Source organism: Pleurodeles waltl, chromosome 8 (assembly GCF_031143425.1).
Source record: "Pleurodeles waltl isolate 20211129_DDA chromosome 8, aPleWal1.hap1.20221129, whole genome shotgun sequence".
In the NCBI taxonomy this organism is placed as follows: domain Eukaryota; kingdom Metazoa; phylum Chordata; class Amphibia; order Caudata; family Salamandridae; genus Pleurodeles; species Pleurodeles waltl.
Genome location: NC_090447.1, coordinates 1161373985 through 1161397466, shown reverse-complemented (window position 1 = coordinate 1161397466; position 23482 = coordinate 1161373985). Strand labels below are relative to the sequence as shown.

The 23482-nt window shown below is 43.0% G+C and overlaps 1 protein-coding gene across 1 annotated transcript in view; it reads right to left on the bottom strand.

Annotated features, from left to right (window-relative positions):
* CPB2 (carboxypeptidase B2) overlaps positions 1-23482 on the bottom strand; it is a 156107-nt gene that overhangs the window by 15867 nt on the left and 116758 nt on the right. Inside the window, exon 9 of the mRNA XM_069205399.1 lies at positions 7945-8147. Within this exon, the coding sequence (XP_069061500.1) occupies positions 7945-8147 (203 nt within the window). The remainder of the gene's footprint in view (positions 1-7944; positions 8148-23482) is intronic.

Sequence of the window (23482 nt, the reverse complement as noted above, 5' to 3'; positions counted from 1 at the left end):
GCCCCCTCCCTGTCCTAAAAACTGCCCGACCCCCGCCCTGAACCCTAAAACCTCCCCTGTCCTAAAAACTACCCCACCCTCTCCTAAAAACTACCCAGACCCCCCATTCCCACCCAAAACCCTAAAACTTACCCTGCCCTGTTCTAAAAACTACCCCGACCCCCACCCTGAACCCTAAAACCTACCCGCCCTGTCCTAAAAATTACCGCAACTCCCCACCCTGAACCCTAAAGACTACCCTGCCTTGTCCCAAAAACTACCCCGACCACCGCCCTGAACCATAAAACCTATCTTGTCCTAAACTCTATCCCTGCCTGTCCTGAAAACTACCCCGATCCCCCCACCCTGAACCCTAAAACCTACCCCGCCCTGTCCTAAAAACTACCCTAGCCCCTCCCTAAACCCTAGACACTGTCCTGTCTTAAAAACCACACCACTCTGTCCTAAATATACTCCGACCCCCCACCCTGCCCCAAAGCCTAAAACCTATCCTACCCTATCCTAAAAACTACCTTGACTGCCCCAACCCCAAACCCTAAAACCTACCCCACCCTGTCCTAAAAACTACCCTGCTCTGAACCTTAAAACCTATACCACTCTGTCCTAAAAACCAACCTGCTCCCTCACCCCACCCTTAACTCTAAAATGTACCCCGCCCTGTCCTTAAAAATCCCCCCACCTACCCCTGCCCCACTTACCTGGCCACCGCGTTTCTCTTCCGGCTGTTCCTGCTGTGTGTCTGAACCACGCATAATTATGGTGCCTTAACCATGCATTTGCATTGTTCAAGAATATGCATGGTTCAGGCAAGCGTGGTAATGCTTGCGTGGCTACTCTATGCGTTGCTCCGGCTGCGTAGGAAAGGCCATTTGCTGAGTGGGAATAGGAAATCTCAACCCTTCTGAAGTCCAGCACTTTCCCTACTGTTGCTTAGACTGCAGTGGGAATAGTAAATCAAACCCCTCTGAAGCCCAACACTTTCTCTAATGTTGCTAAGTCTGGAGTGGGAATAGTAAGTCTGCCACTTCCAAAGTCCAACGAATTCCCAACTGTTGCTTAGACTGTAGTGGGAATAGTAAATCCAACCCCTCCAAAGTCCAGCACTTTCTCTACTGTTGTGTAAACTGTTGTGGGAATAGTAAATCGACCCCCCCTCCACATTCCAACACTTTCCTTACTATTGCATAAATTGAAGTGAAAAGAGTATTGGCCCCATTACAAGGTTGGCGGTCTTTGGAGCGCCAGCTGTGCGGTGGCGGTTAGGACAGCCGCTGCTGTGTTGGTCTGACAGCCACATAAAGATCCTGGCGGTCAGACCACCAGGGTTCTGCCAGCACCAACGGGATCGATGTTCTCGATGGACTGGCGTAGATCCTAATCTGCAAGGGCAGTGCTGCCCTGCGGATTATGACCTTGTTCTCTATCAGCCTTTTCATGGCATTTCACCACCATGAAAAGGCTGGCAGAGAACAGGTGCAGGGGGCCACAGGGGGGCACTTGGCATGGGCAGTGCAGGGGTCCCCCTGCCCAGCACCGTTGCAAGGGTGCCGGAGCGCCCTGCAGTCTACAACATTGCCGCCAGCTAAGTTATGAGCCGGAGACAATGCTGTAGCCTGTTCCCCGCTAGGCTGGCGACCGGGAAATAGGTCCAGCCGGGTGGTCGTCATTATGATGGCTACCACCCTGTCTGGAGTTTGGCGGACGGGTCTTCCCATCAGCCAAGCTCATAATGAGGGCCTAAATCTAACCTCTTCTAAATGCAATGCTTTTCCTACTGGGAATAGTAATGGGAATTGGAAAATTAACCCCTCCGATGTCCTACGATTTCCCTACTGTTGCTTAGACTGGATTCGAATAGTGAATCTAATTCTCCTGAACACCAACACTTCCCCTACTGTTGCTTAGGCTAAAGTGGGAATAAAAAAAATCTAGCCTCTCTGAATTAATTTTTTTTCCCTACTGTTGTATAGATTGGAATAGGAATAGTAAATCTAACCCCTCCGAATGTCAACACTTTTCCTACTGTTGTATAGAGTGAATTTGTAGTAGTTTTTGAGATTTTTGTGGCTATATAATTTTCTTTAGGTTTAGGAATGTTTATATATTTTCATAGTAATACTTTTTAAATATTTACTATATTTGTTTAGTTAATAATGTTTTAAGAAGATTGCTTTTTTCATATTGTTAATCTCTGAACATTTTTAAATGTATTAAAATATTATTAATCTATGTTAAAATTATTTCTCAATGTAGAGTATACTATAAATAAATAAAACTACATTTAATCTGTTTATTTTAATATTTTATTTAAGTTAAATATTGTTGTTGCTCTATATATGTTTGTTAATTGCTCATTTATTTTACTGTTACTATTTAAATTTAAAATATTTTTTAAATTATGTATTGTTGACAATTCTCTAAATTATATATTGTATATATCTATATATATATATATATTATTTAAAAACACGTTGAATGTATTAAATAACAATATAATACGTTTAAATAACAAACTACATTAAATTCATTCCATTTAAGTCGATGTTCATATTAAAAAAACAATATTTTTCCCTATTTTTTCTCAATATTCTTGTCTACAATATTTTTGACACACTATTGTTGTGATAATGTTCACGTCTAATGTCAATTTCGAAAGAAAACATTCAAACACACATTTTGGCCAGGGGTAGTAAAGGGGATAGTCCGCCTTGCTTAGTCTCCGATAGTATACTCCGAGAAATAGCTGCATACATTGACATCTACGGCGTACATCGATTTTCATACATACAGTAACGACATTTTGGTCAGTCCATCAAAACATCAGAAAGCTATGAAAATATCAGGTGGAAATCAGTGTTATGAAGATTTCTGACCTTACAACAATACATTTGTGAAAATAGACCCTTTGTTTTCACCTCTCGGCCAAATCGTAACTGCCAAGTCATTTCTTTTAGATATCTGGAAAATGCATTCTGCAACACAAAGGCTCTGATTACGAGTGGCCAGAGATTCTGTTCACTGCACAAATCCTTGTTTGTCCAGGGTCGGAATCCTGAGAAAAGTGAAGTTCACAGTACCCCATTGTTACCGAGTGAGATGAAGTAGGCACCCTTTGTCAAATTGTGGCAGGGCAAATCTGCCAAAATTTAAGAGAAGAAAAGAGAACTGTATTGACCAGGATGCGTAGATTTTGGGATGGTAATCACCAAATTCCATTTGTTATTTCCTAAAAACTCACAACAGGTGCAATTTATTGCAGCTGATAAATGCCAAACCGTAGGTGTGATAAATAGCACCTGCCCCCCCCCCCCCCCCACCCCCCGAGCATTCGTAATCAGGATCTAAGCCTCTAAACGAAGCTACACTCTTAAGTATCTAAAGGAAGGATCTACTCTAAGTTCTTCTATTCAGAAGCAAAAAGGAGTGGAAGGTTGTTACCAGAACAGAATGTCAACCCTTTGGCTAGCGTTACTGCATTTTGAGTGGCCACCCCAGAACACCCACTTGCCTGTACCTGTCCTAACGATTATAAATGCAGACAACACCCCCTACTGACAGATTATCTGTGTGTGTAAATATGATCTGCTGACAGAAATGTCCAGTGAACTTGGCACTGTGAATAAGGAGTAGGGAAATTCTGACAGCACAACAGATTTATGTGAATCTATGTTTCACTTATTTGTACAAATTCTGTGACTCGCAAGTCTTTTATACGAACTGATTTAGTACTTTGTAACAGTGGTTCCCAACCTTTTGACTTCTGTGGACCCCCACTTTACCATTACTGGAGCCTGGGGACCCCCACTGAATCTTTATAGGACTCTGGGGACCTCCTACTGAGTCATTACTGAAAGGCGAGGGTCTAATCTGTTGATGTTATTTAGTTTTCTAAGCAGTCGCGGACCCCCTGAGGAGGCTTCGCGGACCCCCAGGGGTCCCCGGACCACAGGTTGGGAACCACTGCTTTGTAAGATAAAGACTAGCGACTGCAAAATACTATTTCATCTGAACCTAGAATGCTGAGGTTTTCTTTTATTCAACATCTTGAAGATTATTTTTGCAAAATTTATGTTTTCGGACACCTCTCTATGTCAAGTACTTGTTGAATGTTCATGGAATTTTCATCAAGCATTCGGGCATATTGGTGTATACGTAGGGCAAGATGTACTAAGCATTACAGTCGCAAACTCCCAGATTTGGCCTTTGCACCAATGAAAATGCTTCTTAAGATGTGTTTATCCAATTTTAGGAGTCAGAAAACGTTTTATGACTCCTGAAATAGGTCTGTGAATGGATATTGATTCAGTATCTGAAAGGGTTGTTGTAAGCGTCCCTTCCAAATAATGAATCAGTATGGTATATGTCAAAGTGGGCGACCTGAAATGTTTGGTTTTGATGCCTTGCTTACCATCCATTGTCTTGGCTTTCAAAAGCTATCAAGAAACACTAATAATGCCAAGCAGGTTTCCTGCCCCTGTGACTTTTCTCTCCCATCTTGGACCCTCCTACACTGGACACCTTTCATATGTGAATTTAAGTGCACGGTTTCTGTCAGCTACTGGGAGAAATTGCCATTTCTTCCGAAAACCAAGATGAAAAATGAGAGAGACCTTTTTTGCACTCAGTCCTTGACAGACTCTTAAAGTGCATGCTGTTAAGCCACTTCTTTTAACTGTATTCACTTGAAAGACTATTTAGTCCATAATCACTCCGCAATCTCTCACTTCTGTCGAATCTCTGGTGCTACACCGAGTTCCGGAGCCAGATGGCAATAGGCAGTGATTCTTTTATTCTCAGCAAGTTAGGATCTCTGTTTTGGATGCATTAAGTGGAGCTTGCAGGTAGTGGTCCTGTCCTCAGATATCTATGTCTTTCATGTCTTCTAGCCTTAAGATGATCCAAGGGTTATCTGTATAGCTGTAGCATGTTGACTCGAAGGACTTAATGAAATCTAGTAGTGGAGTGAGTTATGGTGAGATGATTGAGCCTTGAGGTGCAGCCCTGTTAGTGCTGAAAGGTGTTGATATGAAAGGGGGCTGCAAAATGATGTTGGATTTTTTGGGCAGGGAGAAGGGTATCCAGTCAAGGAAGTTTCTTTTGTGTTAGCTTTGTTTGAAATTGGGTTTCTGGTTGGCAGAGGTATGCACCTTGTCCAAGCAGGAACCACAATCCTAGTCAGGGTAATTCAGATACACATCATACATTAGCCTGTGCTCACCCTCTGGTAGCTCGGCACAAACAGGGAGGCTTCACTTAGGAGGCAATGTGTAAAGAATTTCTCCAACACTTAAAACAGCAAAAAGGTGAAAGCACCCCACGGAAAGATAACACACCTGACTAGAAAAATAGAGCTTAGTTAAATAAACAAACAAGGCCAAACAAAAAAGAATCCAATAAGTAGAAGTTGAGATATGACTTTGTAACAAATAAACAGGGGCTATCTGGTTGTGCTAGACTGGGTCAATTCCGAAAGGTCAGGCCGACTGCAATAGGGTCTGGGTTGTATACAAGGACCAGCCTTGGCCCGCTGAAATCAGTACCTTGGTTCGGGGTTGCATCAGCATTGAGGGAGGATGCGAGGAGCAACTGAGTCGATGCGTCGTCATCGATCTTGGCAATGGAGGCTATACGTTGGTTCTGAATCGTGCAATCAGGGATGCTTCGCTACCGAACCCCTTGGATGTAGGCAATGTGTCGTCGCCGAGCCGCGCAGCTGGCAATGTCTCCTGAAGTGGCACTGCGTCAGCATCAAAGGAGATGCAGTGGTTCCGACTGGCGCAATGACAGTGGTGCATGGATTATGGTAGTTGCAGCACTTTAAACCAACTTCCAAGGGCCCAGGACTTGATTGGCACTGCTTGGCAGGGCAAGACTTGCTGCAAGCAAAGTCCAGGTGCTGTTACAGGTTGTGTTGAAAGTCTTTTGTGTCCCTGAGACTTCAGAAGTACAAGAGGCAAGCCAGCGAGCCCTTGGACTCACTCTGGGTTCAAGTGAGATGGGTCCAGTTCTTCCTCATCAGACAGCAGGGCAGCACATCAGAAATGCAGTTCTTCTAGAGCAGTGGTCCAGAATGGCAGTCCTTCTAGCAGGATAGCAGTCCTTCTTCCTAGCAGAGTTCTTCACAGGTCCAGAACTGGACTGACGTGGTAGTGTCAGAGGTCCAGCACTTACACTCAGTTGTGCCTTTGAAGTGGGGGTGACTTCAAAGAGGGGTCTTTGAAATGCACAGAAGTCCTCCCTTCCTGCCCTGGCTCCCGACTCACTACAGGAGATTAAGCAGTCCTTTGTGGGAGCAGGACACTGCCTATTCAGGTGTAAGCTTCAGCTCCTCCCTCCCATCTTGCCCAGGATGGCCCATCAACATGCAGATGACACTCAGCCACATCTACCCTTCCTTTGTGTAAGGCTGTCTAGAAGTAATGCAGGAAACCAACTGTCATCCCAGCCAGATGTGTATTGGAGAGAGGCTGCTGGCACACTGGGCTAAGAGCAGGAAGATGCCAATTTTCTAAAAGTTGCATTTTCAAAAATATTAATATTAAATCCTACTTTACAGTTGAAGGTGATTTATCATTACAATTCCATAGTTACTAAACATGACAGGTCTAGTCCTTCTCAATCAGGAATTGATTAAATGTAAATAAAGAATCCTAATGTTAACCTAGGAGAGGGGTAGGCCTCACAGTAGTGAAAAATGAATCTGGGAGTTTTTTCAATACCAGGACATGTAAAACTGATGAGTATATGTCATGCTTTTAATTACAAAGTGCCCTGCCCTGTGGGCTACCAAGGGCCTACCTTAGGGGTGACTTATATTAATAAAAGGGGAACTGCACACAAAGGCTCTGCAGTGGCATTTCTTACACATGTTTAAAGGACTACTTATGTGGGTGGCACAATCAGTGCTGCAGGCCCACTAATGGCATTCGATTTACAGGCCCTGGGCACATATAGTGCACTTTCCTTGGAACGTATTAGTAAATTAAATATGCCAGTTGTGGTTATACCAATGTTACCATAGTTTAGGGTAGTGAGCACATGCACTTTAGCACTGGTTAGCAATGGTAAAGTGCGCAGAGTCCTAAAGCCACCAAAACAGATGAGTAAAAGTGAGGCAAAGCATACAAAACGTTTGGGTAGGACCACCCTAAGGCTCACATGTGTTTTCTCTCAAAAGAATGGTTAATTGGTAAATTGTTTTGAACACAACACACTGATCAAGCATGAAAAGAGCTGCACCTTCATGGTTTTCAGGTTGCACCATATTAAATTCAGAATGAATTCAGTGCCTCTCCTGTGACAAGCCCAGTTTCCTGGTCTGAGAGTAGGTCGCTTTCTTAAAAGAAGTTACAGACCTAAGTGAAGACCCCTCTTAATTGGTTTAACTAAGAAAGGGTAATTCAATATTGATCTGGTTGTGTTTGTACAATATATTCACAATTGAAAACATTGGGAAACTAAGGCCTAATTTAAAGTTTGTCAGACAGGGTACTCCGCCAAAGTTGCCAAATGACCCCCACGCCATGGGAAAAACCAATGACATTGCCTTTTTTATTTTAAAAAACAAAATCCCACTTTGAGATTCCAGACTCCAAACTCTAAATCAGGCCCTAAGTGATTTGCCTAGAATCACTGGAATTTGTGGTGAGTGCTGAAGCAGGCTTAGAAGCCAGATTGCCATGCCACAAGAGCAGCAATTCACATACAAAATAATATCTTCTTCAAGAGCTATAAACTTCAGGCACAATCTCGCATACAGCATCCAGGACAGAATTCCACCTTGACCTAATGCCACTGATCATTGCAATTGGCCTACCAATACCATTAAGCAGGGCTGACAGAGCTTTGAAGTTTTGGAATTTTGTGAGCAGTAAGGCATATGTCAAGTTAAGCAAATGAGCATTCAGCAGTGATTCTAAGCAAAACATTTATAAACACACTTACCAGCTCATCATGATCTTTGCTTTTTTCTTTGGTATAGGAATATGGAAACAAAATCATCTGAGAATAAGAGTGCATGGATATATAGCCTTTAATTGCCTCTTTTTTCAAGTTGAGAAATTTAATTACTGCTTCCACTTCTGGTTCAGATCCGGGATATGGTCCACAGTAGGTGTCATGGCAGGGATTGCTGGATGCCCCTGTGCCTGCAGCAAAACATTACACGCTACCGTTAATGGGTGTATGGTAACACATATCTATATCTAGTTCTGTGTAACTATCACATACTACTACTCGATGATGTGTATGGAGAATATACTGATTAGGAATTATATGAACATGAATCAAATAAGAGGCAATCTGAGTGAAATATTTATACTCGTAAGTGCAATACTACAGAACCTGTTTACAAAACAGCATTAATAGCAACACAATGCACAGAAAGCTGATTCAAACAAAATGGCTCCCAAGTAACTCCGCTCCATCATTTGTATTTTGTGTATATTTTTGTATGCTTGACTGTTATTGTCTTTTAGGGATCTAGAGAGAAGAAGTAGTTACTAAAGATAAGCTGTAAACAGAATGAAGTAGCTTATTCTGGTGTGCTGCTCTGGAGTATTCCAGTTCCCCTTAGACTGGAGCACAACACTCTCCTCAGCACTTGGCCTCCTGCTTTCATATACACTGTAACAGCTTTGCATAGGAGTGTTGCCGCCATTCAGCCAGGTTTGCTCTATATAAATAGTGCATATTTTATTTATGTATTTTTATAGTCAAATATAGTGAATTATTACACATTTATTAAGGCACAGGGAGATTAATTGATTTTCCCAGAATCACAAGATGTACAGCCAAGACTGTGATGCAAGCCTGGTTCCCCAGTAACAAAGTGGCGGCTCTAGGCACATCAACTCCTTAAACATACAGATATACATATACATCCCTTGAGTACTGGGCATATCATTCCTGCAGGTATTGGTGTTTATATAGCACAAACTGAGCTAGGAAGCAACAAAGTGCTGCATGTTAATTGGGGGAGAGACAGGAGATAATCGTGTACATAGGGAGGTTAGGTGATTTGCTCAGACTCACACAAGGTTTAGCCAAGCACTGAGACCAAATTCGAACTGTGGTCCCCTGGTCCCAAAGTCTGCAGCTCTAGTCACTATACCACATCTCATGCCTTTTAAGCAAAAACATTTTATTTGCTCCAAGTCATTGATAATAAAAAAACAGTTTTTATTTTTTTGGTCTGCTACATTAACATTGTGCTTTAATATCGTTTGTTGTGCTGTACTACTACGTATTAAGTATCAAATACAGAGCCTTTCCTGGTTTTGAACATTATGTATTTCCATTTGTGTACTGGGCAGATCCACAATTTAAATTCTAAAAATGAACTAGACGTTAGAGCAGATGGTAATCTGTGTAACTACAGTACTGTTGCACTTATACATCTTTAAAAATATAAATCACACTTATGTATGTATGAGATATCTCTATAACACTATTGCGCAAATCTAGCCAAAAGTCTGCAGAGCACTGTTTAGGGTCAAAGACAAGCATAAAGTCAATGGGTTATAGGAGAGGTAGGTGGTTTGCGGACAATTAATGCCTTGTGATAAAGTGTTCTTTAAAGACATGCACCTTCAACTCTTTCCTAAATTAGAGTCGTGTTGAGGAGGTCCAAATGGACACTGGGGTGTTATTAAAGATCCTTGGTGCATAGATGGAAAAGACCTACTGCCTGTTTTTTCCTACTTTTTAGTCTGCCTTTTGATGATGTCCAGGCTGCAAGTGTGCTGAGAGCCACCAGAGATGGTAAGCTTCTCTACAAAATAATTGTGGGTCCAAATCGTGATAGCTTCGGTAATGATACAAATGGTTTTGAAGATGGTATTGAACAGCAAGGGAAGCCAATGGAGTTCCATCATGATAGGGATCATAGTTCTTCAGACCTTGGCTGAGATGTTCTGCAGCATGTAGGATGCTCTTCAAGGGTGTCAGTATGGAGTCTGGGAGCCCATGGAGCAGGGCGTTACCACCACCCAAATGCAAGAGTACTCGAGCTTCAACACCAGTTCTGAAGTATTAGACCTAACTCAGCTCAACTAAACATTGGGATATAGCAGGGACACCATGAGTAGGTCACTAGGAGAAGTCAGGGGTTGAGGCTAATGCCAAATGGCAAAAACAAGGTTATAAACAAAACAGTTGAAAGGAAATTACCACTTCACGTACAGGAAATCAAGAGGCAAATCACAGAAAAATATGCAGTACTGTAACCTGAAGAACAAGGAAGTGGTTTCCCATGGTGCAAAACAGTGTTCGAACAGCGTACCAACTGAAAACTGCCTGGGCCTATTACAAGTGCTCCATTACTTGTGGAGGTTCTACTGCATCATATTGTATTGCTTCTATTGTGTAGTCCTTGAGGATATCTCAGTAGTCATCACATCAGCCCTCATTGTGTTTCTCGATTGTAGATTTTGATAGAATTGTTATGAGTTAGAAAACTTTGCACGGTACAAAGGATTTTAGTGTGTTTTCTTTACATATTTCATCCCACTCTGCGCTACTGTTTTTGCTCCCTTTGTAAAATCCTTTCAGAGTAGTATTTTCCAGATAGTTTCTGTTATGTCATAGTGTTACTCTTTTGGAATGGTCTCCCTATAATTCCACGGAGGTGTGTGCGCTTTGCCAAATGTGCATTGGGTGACCTTCAAATGCCTCTATCTTTCTATCAGTAGCCTGGTGAAATCTGCAGGCGAAAAAAGTCATGGTAACTCAGGAAACTATGGGGTGGCTACAGAAACATTCATTCTTGCAGTTATTCCCCATTCCAGGAAGGGGAGAGTTTACTGCAAGGCATTGTTGTATGTCTGCAATACTTATAATTCTGGGCGCAGGAATACTGATGCGATTTTCACTCAACACTCAGAATAAGGGCCATAATGTATGAGTCCAAAAAAACACTTCCAATATCATTTTACACTCAAACAGAATCACCTTTGCTATGGCTGTTGAACTGACTGAAATACAGACTATGGTGCCTAATGAAATATTAAAAAATGAAATGCAAAAAGTCCCCGTGCTGATGTTAGCAAGGGGTTAGATTCGCAGCAGCACGTGAGCACTGTTTTCCATCAACTAAAGTACAAAAGAGTCTGCAGACCAACTATTTCATCATCACCACTGAGCCACAGAAATAAAAAGGTGGCTTTCTGACCTCCAAGGCTACTTATACTCACCAGGTGGGCTCCCACACCCACCTCTGGGGCTCCTCCTACAGAGGAGGAGGAGCCTTCACCCAACATCACTGGTTACTACAAGGCTAGGTGCATAGAGAAGGGTGTGGCTTGGGTTCCACATTTCTCAGTAGCCAGCTGGGCTTATGGCATGCTCTGTCAAAGGGCTGTGATAGAGTGTAAATCTTAGCTCTGTTTCTCGTGTCACTGAAGTCAGCAGACTGTGACAAGTTTCAGTCATAAACGTAAAAGAGAGAAAAACTACCATAGAAAGCTGCACTGACGTGCATTTTAAATGTGCTATTTGCTTATATTTCACTGTTTGACATAGGTGCACATTCAATTTAATCACATGCTTGAAAGTTAAAGTTGATGTTAAAATGTAATTTAGACTCTGAACTAATAGCTTATTTTGAAACAAATTTGGATTTCTTGTGTGTTATGAAAGATTAATGACTTTGAAATTAACTGGTTCTGTGCCGTGGTCGTAATGGTTACGTCCCGCGGCACAGTGCTCCTCTGCCACGGACATAACCATTACGTCCCGGCACCGGAGCTCGGAGGGAGTGCTAGTGCTCCCTCCGTGTGCTTCCCACCCCCCCATGGCAGGGCTGGAAGGGGAATTGCTTTCCTTTCTACCCCCGACCCCCCTCGACTCCCCCAATGACGTCTGATGACGCCAGCACGTGATCGCATGCTGACCCCATCAGAGGCCACCTCCCATCGCGCAAGAGAAATGCATTTGCATTTCTATTCCAATCATGTGATGGGGGCCTGGGAGTCTTCAAAAGGAAGGAAAGGAATTTCCTTCCCTTTGAAGTCTCTCAGAGCATTTCAGCAGCCGGATCGTGAAGCTATCTAGCTGCTGAAATGCCCACTAGACACCAGGGATAATTTTTCTTTGTAAAAGTGGCATAAGGGGAGCGACCCCTTGGACAAGGGTCGCTTCCCAGGGGGGCAATTATTTTCAAGTCCTTTTCTGTCCTGCCTCCCCCGCCGGGGGCATATCAGCCTATTGTTATTAGGCAGAAACCTCTAGGCGCCAGGGATCTTTTTTTTTTTCAGATGAGGGGAGCGACCCTTTAGGCAAGGATCGCTCCCCTGGGGGGCAAATTATATTTGGGCCAATTCTTACCCCACGGCAAGCAAGAGGACTTTTGATTATTTTGGGTTTTGGTTTTACATTTGGGCCATGAGAGCTTGGCTAACTCTCAAAATCGCCCCACTTGGAATGGTGAGGGCTCCACTTTTTGGACTTTGGGACGCTGCCATGTAGAAAAATTCACAAAACCTAGACACATCTGAAAACTAAACATCTGGGTGATTACAGTGTGGTGTGCTTCACATGCATCTGCACCATTTTCTTACCAACAATGCCCTGCAAAGCTCCAACTTTGTTGGAAATCACAAATTTTTCCCACATTTTTGTGATGGAAACTTGCGGAATCTGCAGGAATCCACAAAGCTCCTACCACCTAGCATTGTCTCATCTATACTGATAAAAATTCTGCCCCACTTGTCAGCCTAAAAATGCTTTTTTTCAAACTGCCCTTTTGGACCTGCTTTGGTTCCCCTCAATTTCGACATGTTTTTGGCTCTTCCCTGACACAGGCACTTGGTCCACCTACACAAGTGAGGTATAATTTTTACCAGGAGACTGAGGGGAACGTTGGGTGGTAGTAAATGTGTCCCAGTGTGGTGATCCCACACAAATGTGGGAAAATTTAAATTTTTTAACTAAATTTGAGGTTTGCTGAGGATTCTGGGTAAGAAAACATTGGGGGATCCACGTAAGTCACACCTCCCTGGCTTGCGTCAAGTGTCTAGTTTTCAGAAATGTTTGGGTTTGGTAGGTTTCCCTATATGGCTGCTGAGCCCAGGACCAAATACGCAGGTCCCCACCCCCGCAAAAACAGGTAATTTATAATTTGATCATTTTGATCTGTCCACATAGTGTTTTGGGGCATTTCTTTTCGCGGGCACTAGCCCTACGCACACAAGTGAGGTACCATTTTTATCGGGAGACTTGGGGAGCGCTGGGTGGAAGGAAATTTGTGGTTCCTCTCAGATTCCAGAACTTTCTGTCATTGAAATGTGAGGGAAAAGTATTTTTGGGGCCAAATTCTGAAGTTTGCAAAGGATTCTGGGTAACAGCACCTGGTGAGAGCCCACATGCCAAAATCCAGAGCTAGGCACTTTCCAAAAAACACGTCAGTTTTCTTCGCGAAAATGTGATGTGTCCATGTTGCGTTTCCTGTCGCAGGCATTAGATCTACCCACACAAGTGAGGTACCATTTTTATCGGGAGACTTGGGTGAACACAGAATAGCAGACCAAGTGTTATTGCCCCTTGTCTTTCTCTACATTTATTCCTTCCAAATATAAGACAGTGTGTAAAAAAGACGAATATATGACAAATGCCCTGTAATTCACATGCTAGTATGGGCACCCCGGAATTCAGAGATGTGCAAATAACCACTTCTTCTCAACACCTTATCTTGTGCCCATTTTGGAAATACAAAGGTTTTCTTGACACCTATTTTTCACTCTTTAGATTTCAGCAATTGAATTGCTGTATACTTGGTATAGAATGAAAACCCATTATAAGGTGCAGCTCCTTTTTTGGCTCTGGGTATCTAGGGTTCTTGATGAACCTACAAGCCCTATATATCTCCACAACTAGAAGATTCCAGCAGACGTAATGGTATATCGCCTTCAGAAATCTGACATCACAGGAAAAAGTTACAGAGTAAAACGTGGAGAAAAATTGCAGTTTTTTTCACTTCAATTTCAATATTTTTTTATTTCAGCTGTTATTTTCTGTAGGCAAACCTTGTAGGATCTACACAAATGACCCCTTGCTGAATTCTGAATTTTGTTTATTTTTCAAAAATGCTTAGCTGCCCGGGATCCAGCATTGGTTTCACACGCATTTCTGTCACTAACTGGAAGGAGGCTTAAAGCACAAAAAATAGTAAAATTGTGGTATTTCCCAGTCAAATGCCAAAATTGTGTTGAAAATGTGTTTTTTTTATTCAGGTCTGCCTGTTCCTGAAAACTGGGAAGATGGTGATTTTAGCGCCGCAAACCCTTTGTTGATGCCATTTTCAGGGAAAAAAACACAAGCCTTCTTCTGCAGCCCTTTTTTCCAATTTAAAAAAAAAAATATATGTTGCTGTATTTTGGCTAATTTCTTGGTCTCCTCCAGGGGAACCCACAAACTCTGAGTACCCCTAGAATCCCTAGGATGTCGGAAAAAAAGGACGCAAATTTGGCGTGGATAGCTTATGTGGTCAAAAACGTTATGAGGGCCTAAGCGCGAACAGCCCTAAATAGACAAAAAAAGGCACAGGAGGGGAAAAGGCCTGGCAGCGAAGAGGTTAAGTGCAAGTGAGCTGTTATACCTAATGTAATGCAATAACAAAGCTTTTTTCAATTGAAATGAAACGTTTTACCTATACTGATGAAATATTATTAATGATTGCATAGTATGTGTGTTTTATTAACAAGTATTTTTTAATGCATTTTATATTTTCTTGTGTTATCATAACTAAGAACTACAGAGCTTGCATTTCGCATTCATGTAAACGTTCTGAATTGTTTTTTTTATAACGTGAAGCCTTCTTTGTGACTTCATTCGTATGAGAAGCAAAGAATCATTTGTAAAGTGTCTATTGTTTAGCTGTAGAAGAACTGTATCCCTTTGGCCTTGAAAGTTTTGTAATGGTGGAACATGGACTAAAATTGCATACAAACTGTTGCATCCTGAAGTTAAACAATTGATCCTAATTGGATGAAGCCCCTTTTGTGTAATATGAACTGACTATGGTAACAAATTGGAACATTTCATGAGGGTTGATATATCATTGCTGATCTGACTTTGCACAGATGCGGAGAAGCCCTTGTCCTGTCTTGACCTGAGACTGACACTCTCCTGATGCTTGCTGACCAGATGCTTTGCTGATGAGCATTCCCCAAATGCTGTATCCCTTGGAGAGGTATCTTCTGCTTTACCTATTGCCCATGCCCTTTCAGATGCCCTTTAAGTTTAGAAACTCCCCCATGCTGACATTTAATTTAGATAGTGTCCTGTACTCTGAGTTAATCTATTTTGTTTCAAATTACTTTTGTTCTTTTGTATTTTGCCCGCATGTGTTGCTCCCACACATGTATGTCCCTACTTTGGTTAGCAATAGGGTTGACTTATGCCCAGCTAATGATTATTGACTTGACTGAATTTGATTTGACTAAACGATTGTCAAATCTGAGCACTGTGTGATTTCTGTGTCTCAGATATTTCTATTACTTTCTGTATCATTCTTCTTTAATGCTTAGTTTTATTGATGTTAGTACGCTAAAACATATTTTGTCACCTTGGGCAACCCTTGATTGATTAGTTGATTATGTATCTCTATAACTTAGTTGCTTACATTCGTAAACACAGTACCTTGTGTTTGTAATAAAGCTTTGAACTATATTCCTGATTGGAGTTTGCCTTCCGTGGTCACATTGGTGATGGTGTCTAAATTGTTGAGGTGATTGCTGATGGTTCATCACACATTTTCCTGGGTCAATAGGTCCGTCATTGAGTATTTGATTCCTGCGAAGGGTGCGAAGAATGAAAAATGTGTTCACAGTTTTGGTAGCAGAGTTATGGTTTTGTTTCATATTTTTGTTTAGTGTTAGGGAGATAGGATTGGCCCCATGTCATTGCTCAGTCCAAAAATTGCCCACCCTGTAATTCGTCCCATGGTCTGTTCCAGAGATTGATGAAGTTGCAGTGTTGTGACTACAAGCATGTGTTGCATGAGTATAAATAGGGATTTGTGCTTGTGATGCTTTTTGCTCAAAGATTGCAGTGAAGTGTGATGCTGTGAAGTGTTTTGCCGAGTGATGTTTGTGGTTTGTGTTCATAAAAGCAGTTTTTATTGTTGTTGACAGGTCCATTAAGGCCTAGGATCCCAGGATAACACACAAGTGTAGAAGACACTTGGTTAATTTGTTGTCTGCAGTGAGGTACTTCTCATGAGACATCATTGATGGTTCCAGTAGTTTTCCTTGAGTGACTGTGAGTTGTGGTCGGTATTTAGTGAATCCTGAGTGCACATGAAGGATGTATATCAACCGGAGTGAGAATTGCTGGTCACGTTTCACTCGCTGTGTAATTGTGAAAGCCATAGTCGGAAGTGTAGCCCGCACAGCTTTCAAAGTAACTGCGTTCCTACCCGTAGTGTGCAGACAGGTTGTTGATTTTTGCTCACAATATTTTGCATTAGGTTTGAGTGGGCGTTTGTATGAGCCGCTGAGAGAAGAGAATGTGATGTCATTCCGTGCAGCGCTGGTTTATGTCGGATAGTATGAAGCCACTCTGGTATTGGTGGAAAGTACCATGTTGCTATTGGTTGAGAACAGCTTGCGCAAAGGATTGTGAGATTGAATTTACTTCCTGGTTTGATCAAAAATCACTGTGGCTAATTGAATTTGTGTTAAAAATGAAATTTTTCAAAGCTTTAAGAAGTGTGTTGAGGAGAGGTGTGTTTTTTCAAGTTAGAGAGGGAGAAAAGGTTGCACCCAAGTGAACACGAGCTTACGGAGTGTCAGAAACAAAAGGAGTTTCAGCATGCTTATGGGTTAATCAATAGTGTAAGATAACTGAGAACGAGGGGTTGTTAGCTTTTCCTTGCTGGAACATTTAATCTGAGAATTTTAGACAATTTGAGGAGAGTAATGTGTGAATCAAAGCATCCTCCAAGACCAGCACAATTTAAAGCCCCTTGCTAGTTGGGAACTTTTTACAGGACAGAAAGAAATAATAACATTTGAGAATAGGATGCAGAAAGCAGTTAACGCTTAGGGGAAGCTAGATGGGATACAGAACAGAAAAGGTGGAGGGCAGGGATACTAGATGGAGTGAAAATGTTTCCAGACATTACAGAGGAAGGTGATGGGAGTACAAAACCTAAAACAGGAAAGAAAAAGTTTGCAAAACCCATATCAGACAGCAGAAAATGAGGGTAAAAAGGTAGTCACATAAGAGTGTGATTCTGAATATGAGTTCATAAATTAGCTTTTGATTAATCACCCCACTGTATCATTCAGTTGAAGAAGCAGTACAGAATGTAGTCCAGAATGTGCCAACTGCTCCAGTTACACAGAGCCCGATTCAGGCAGTTCCAAGTACACCTGGAAATACAGTGCCACAAGTGCCAGCGGTTTATCCACCAGTTCCAACTGTTAACATAGCACTGTCTATTATATGCCCAGTTGTGAATCAGGTAATACCAAGTTTACATCCAAATCAGGCGGTGCAGACATCTAATGTGGCTACACCGGTACAGAACTGTAGTCAGAAGCAGACTATGCCTATGTATGCACCAGTGCAGACAATGTCAAATGTTACCCTGAATCAAACAGGACAGACTTTCAGTACTGTTTTAACAGGTCAAAGTACTGGAAAGCAAATTCCACAGAGTCCGATACTTAGGTCACCACATTGAGAAAGGTGCAAGAAAGGTGTCCCAGGAGAGAAGTTCAGCAGTCATGCAGAGGAGTCCCCAGTTACTCACAGAGAAGTCAGAATGCTCCTGGGAGTGGTTGGGTTCTGCCACCAATGGACTGCAAATGTTCCCCTTATGTCCAAACCCTTACAGAGATTGACACACAAGGATGTGTCTGATCCAGTACCATTTGATGAGGAATGCATGAAATCCTTCACTGAGAGGAAGCTTGTGCTGAGCCCCAGCTCTGGGAATGCCTTACTATAACAAATGTTTTTCCCTGTTTTGCTGTGAGAGGGATGATGTGCTCTCTCTGTTTTGACACAGTTACATGAAAGTGCTAACAAGCATGTGTCTTATTTTTCAGCCACACTTGATCCTGTAGCTGCTGCGTTGCCCGGCTGTTTAAGAGTTGTAGCTGCGCTAATCGTCCGGATAGAGCAGTGTGAAGGCATTGTTATGGGCCATCCACTGAGTGCTTTTATTAACCATTCAGTGGAGATTTTGCTTACCCATACTAAAACACAGTATCTCACAAGTGCTCGTCTTACCCACTGTGAGCAAGTGATCCTTGGTTCTCCGAAATGTAAATCTTAAGAAGTGTAATGTTTTAAATGTTGCAACTCTTTTGCTAGATCCTGTTGAAAATGGAAGCAACTGCGAGCATGAGGTTGAGCATGACTGTCTTGATGTGACTGAACTGTGCACCAAACCAAGACCCGATATTCAAGATGTCCCCTTGGACAAAAATGACTATGTCCTTGTTAGAAATGGGGACTATAGTTGGCAGTTAGTTTGCACCCTGTCCAAGTAGGGACCTCACTCTAGTCAGGATAAGGGAGATACCCGCTCAGATAACCCCTGCTCATCCCCTTGGCACAAGCTGTCCGGCTTATCTCAGAAGCAATGTGTAAAGCATGTGCACATAACACACAGTATTGAGTGAATGGACACCACACCAGTTTTAGAAAAATATCCAATATTTATCTATATAAAATAAGACCAAATATGATACAAATCCAACATACAGTAATAAAAATATGAATTCTGCAAGATTTACTCAAAAATACAATTCCTTGAAGTCGATAGCTCCACCTGGGGCTATCACAGCGTCGTGATCAACAAAACCAACAGTTCAGGCCGGCTGCGGCACTGCGGGCCACCTATGGTGTCGGGAAGAACCACAAACAGTACCTTGGATTTGAAGGGCATTGTGATCCTCGTGGTGAGCTCCAGAAAGCAGCGTAGCTGACATTGCGGTGTCGGTTCAGGAGTCGTCAGGCCCTTGAGGTCAGACGCGTTGCGGATTGAAGTCAGGTGCACTGGAGTGGATGGCGTCGGGGCTGCAGTGCGAAGCGGGACGATGCGACGCGTGGTGCCCACAGGTCACGGTGCAGACAGCGGCTCGGTGACGGTGTTCAGCGACGTCGGTGAGACCAGGGCTGCGGTGTGAAGCGGGGCGGTGCGACTTGTGGTGTCCACAGGTCACGGTGCAGGCAGCAGCATCGTCGTTGCTGAAGCGCTGTTGTCGGTAGGCCCAAGCCAGCAGTGTGGGATGGGACGGTGCTTCGTGACCCTCAAGAGCGGTGTGCACAGTCCACAGTGCAGGCAGGATGCCTGGTGATGACACAGGAGTCGATGGTGCTGGCGTAGGTGGAACGGGACTGTGGTGCTGGACGGGAAGGTGCTTCGTCTACATCACAAGTGGTGTCCACGGGCCACGGTGCAGGCAGTGGTGCCGATGTCAGCAGGAGCGGCGGCGGCGGGGATGCCCAGGCTGCGGTATGAGCAGGCGATGCCGGAGTGCGGAGCCCACAGGTCGCGGTGCGAGCAGCGGCTCGGTGAAGTCGTCCGATGACAGCATCGGGGAGACCAGGGTCGCGGTGCGTAGCGGGGCAATGCGACTCCATGTGGCGGGTCACGGTGCAGGCCGGCAGCGTCGTTGGCGGCGTCGTAGTGGTTTCTCCTCTTGAAAAGCACAATGCACACAGTTCCCAGTGCTGCAGGTCAAGGAAACTGAAGTCTTTGGTGTCCCTGAGACTTACAACAGGAGGCAAGCTCTACTCCAAGCCCTTGGAGAATTTTCTCAAGCAGGACACACAGCAAAGTTCACCCTTTGCACTCTTTGCAGGCAGAAGCAGCAACTGCAGACCAGTCCAGCACCTTCAGCTCTACAGCTCCTCTCTTTGCAGAGGTTCCTCTTGATTCCAGAAAGATTCTAAAAGTCTGGGGTTTTGGTTCTTCTTCTTATACCCAGTTCTGCCTTTGAAGTTGGCAAACTTCAAAGCAAAGTCTCAAGTGTTTGCAAGACCCTTCCTTGTCCAGGCCAGGCCCCAGGTGCACAGCAAGGGGTCGGAGACTGCATTGTGTGAGGGCAGGCACAGTCCTTTCAAGTGTGAACGACCACTCCTCCCTCCTCTCTAGCTCAGATGGCTCATCAGGATATGCAGCCAACACCCCCACCCCCTTTTGTGTCACTGTCTAGAGAGGTGCAAAACAGCCCAACTGTCAAACTGACCCAGACAGACAATCCACAAGCAGGTCGAGTCTCAGAATGGTATAAGCAAGAAAATGCCTACTTTCTAAAAGTGCCATTTTCAAACAGACAATTTAAGAACCAACTTCACTAAATTATGTATTTTTTAAATTGTGATTTCAGAGACCCTAAACTCCACATTTTTATCTGCTCTCAAAGGGAATTTGCGCTTTAAGGATATTTAAAGGCAGCCCCCATGTTAACCTAAGAGAGAGATAGGCCTTACACTGTGAAAACCAAATTTGGCAGTATTTCACCATTAGGACATATAAAACACACTAGTATACGTCCTACCTTAAACATACACTGCACCCTGCCCATGGGGCTACCTAGGGCCTACCTTAGGGGTGCCGTACATGTAGTAAAAGGGAAGGTTTAGGCCTGGCAAGTGGGTAAACTTGCCAAGTCGAATTGGCAGTTTAAAACTGCACACTCAGACACTGCAGTGGCAGGTCTGAGACATGTTTACAGGGCTACTACAGTGGGTGGCACAACCAGTGCTGCAAGCCCCCTAGTAGCATTTGATTTACAGACCCTGGGCACCTCTAGTGCAGTTTACTAGGGACTTACCAGTAAATCAAATATGCCAATCATGGATAAACCAATCAACAGTACACTTTACACAGGGAGTATATGCACATTAGCACTGGTTAGCAGTCCTAAAGCCAACAAAAACAGGTCAGAAAAAATAGGAGGAAGGAGGCAAAAATACTGGGGATGACCCTGCAAAAAGGGCCATTTCCAACAGTCCTTTTCGTTGAAGGCTTCTGTTTAAGAGGTTCTGAAGATGCCTTGAAAGCTGATTATGCAGTTTGCACAGTCTCAGGTGTGATATAAGCTTCTTGGCTTCAAGGAGTTTTTCTGACCAAGTAGCCAAATTGATTGCTCTTACTAGAGCATGCTGAACTTATGAGCAGCTCAAAGTGACCATATTCACTGATAGTCAATATGGGTTTGGTGTTGTTCACGACTTGGGACAGTTGTGGTCCCAAAAAGGCTTCATGTCCTCTTCTGGAACACGTGTCTGAAACTGTGACAAAGTATATCAATTGCTGAGATCATTACAGTTACCTGTGAAAATTACAGTTGTTTAAATGTGCAGCTCACCAGAAAGTAAATGATTATATATCATTGGGAAATACCGATGCTGACAAAGTTGCAAGTTATTCTGCCTTGCATTGCACTTCCTTTAATGAAGAATTGAGTTATGGAAGTGACGATGAGACAAGTCAAAATTTCTTTATGACAGCTATTGTTACTTGTTAAGAAGTAAAAAGATTAGAGGATGAAGTGATAGAAGAAGAGAAGCAAAGTTGGATTAGAGTAAGATGCGTCCAAAGAAATGAGGATGATGTTTGGGTTTCGAGTGAAGGTAAAGCTGTGTTGCCCTATAGTTTATTGTACCCGATGGCAAGATACTACCATTGACAGGCTCACAATGGTATAGACGCAATAATTAGAACATTCAGACAAAATTGGCACAATCGTAGGTTCAGACTGGTTGCATACACAGTGCGTCACAGGTGTTTAAGTGTCAACAGATGAAGGTAGGAAATCGCTCAGTTGTTATATAGGCAGATCAGGAGGACCTTTCAACTGAATACAGCTTGACTTCATTGAATTGCCAGTGAGCAATGGACTGAGATATGTGTTGGTGTATGTGTTCTCTCATTGGGTCGAACCTTACCCAACTAGAAGAAATGCTAGCCTCACAGTTGCAAAGCTGCTATTAAGGGAGTTGATACCTCGATTTCATTTTCCAGCTTCTCTGGAATCAGACTGAGGACCTCATTTCAATACTGAGATCCTTAAGTTATTGTGTGCGGCATTACAAGCTGAGCAAAGATTGCACCGCAGTTACAGATCCGAAGCCTCAGATCTGATAGAGCAGATAAATTGAACACTGAAGTCTCAACTGGCAAAAAGATGTATTTCCTCTTGTCCTGACAAGTATGAGCAGCACATGCGACAGAAAGACAAGCTTGTCGCCTCACAAGATCTTTACGGGGAGAGCTATGAGATTGCCAGCAGTTCCTGCAAATGCTCCTGTGAACATTACAGGTGACTTGGTTCTGGAATATTGCAAATGACTAGCTGATGTGACTTGTTCTTTGTCTCACCAGTCTGGAGAAGCAACTGCGCAACTGCAACAAGAACTTTTTTCACGGCCTGACTCCTGGCAGTTGGGTGCTGGTGAAGAAGCATGTAAGAAAGACATGCTTAGAGCCGCTTTGGAAAAGACTGTACCAGATTGTTCTGGTTACAACAACAGCTGTGAAGAGTGCTAGTCTTCCAAGCTAGGTCCATGCGAGCCAGAAATGCAAAATTCGAAGTCCTCTTAATAAAACAGGGCCTGTTCCCTAAGGGTTGGTTATAGTGAAAGAAAGGGTCCAGGTTAGCCAAGCTGTGGGGACTGGACAAGTGGCTAATGCTGTGCATGCACAGTCTGGTGAAAATCTGAGCGCGTCAACAGCAGCTGAAGGTACAGAAGGGTTGAGACAGAGTCAGGTGTCTCTTACTAGCTAGATAACACTGAAATACCAGTAGTGCAAGAGAAATAAAGTGTTACCGGAGACTAGTGGCCTGGGAAAAAACCAGAGCCAGTGATAAAAGTGCCTCCTACTATTGCTGAAGTAACTGAAGAATCAGAGTAAAGTGACAGTGAAACTGTAGGTCATGTGGCAAGGAGGTAAAAAAGAAAAGGAGTGCCAAGTCGCAGATACTCTGCTCTAGAATGGACTTATATCACAACTGATGACAGGGAGAAGAAGTTTGTTACCTTTTGTGTTAACAATTCGAATCCACTGGACAAAGATTGCTTTGGAACTGAACTTTAAAATCACATTATTTGCTGGAGGTACTAATCAGTGATTACCAGATGGTTTATTATTAGAGACATTTGAACTTTTGTTTGGAACTTTTGAACTTTTGTAAATAAGAGATTCTCGATGAACTTTTGAATTTTAATTTTGCTTTTGAAAATACTTTTTTTGAATTTGCTTTGCTCATATAAGAGAAAGACTGAAAGAGACAGTGAAATAATTGAAAGCCACTTTTGCATTTTTTATTTTTGTTTTACATTTTAATAAAAAATATGGTGGTCTGAGTTTAGACAAGCCAGGAATTCTGATTGAAGTGAGAGGCGTGTAGGCATAGCAGTAGTATGTATGATTGTCATCATATTGATGTTTATTGGACTGAGTTTGCATGTTAAGGATGAGAGTGAGAAAACTTCAGTCACAAATGCCCCGAATTCAAAA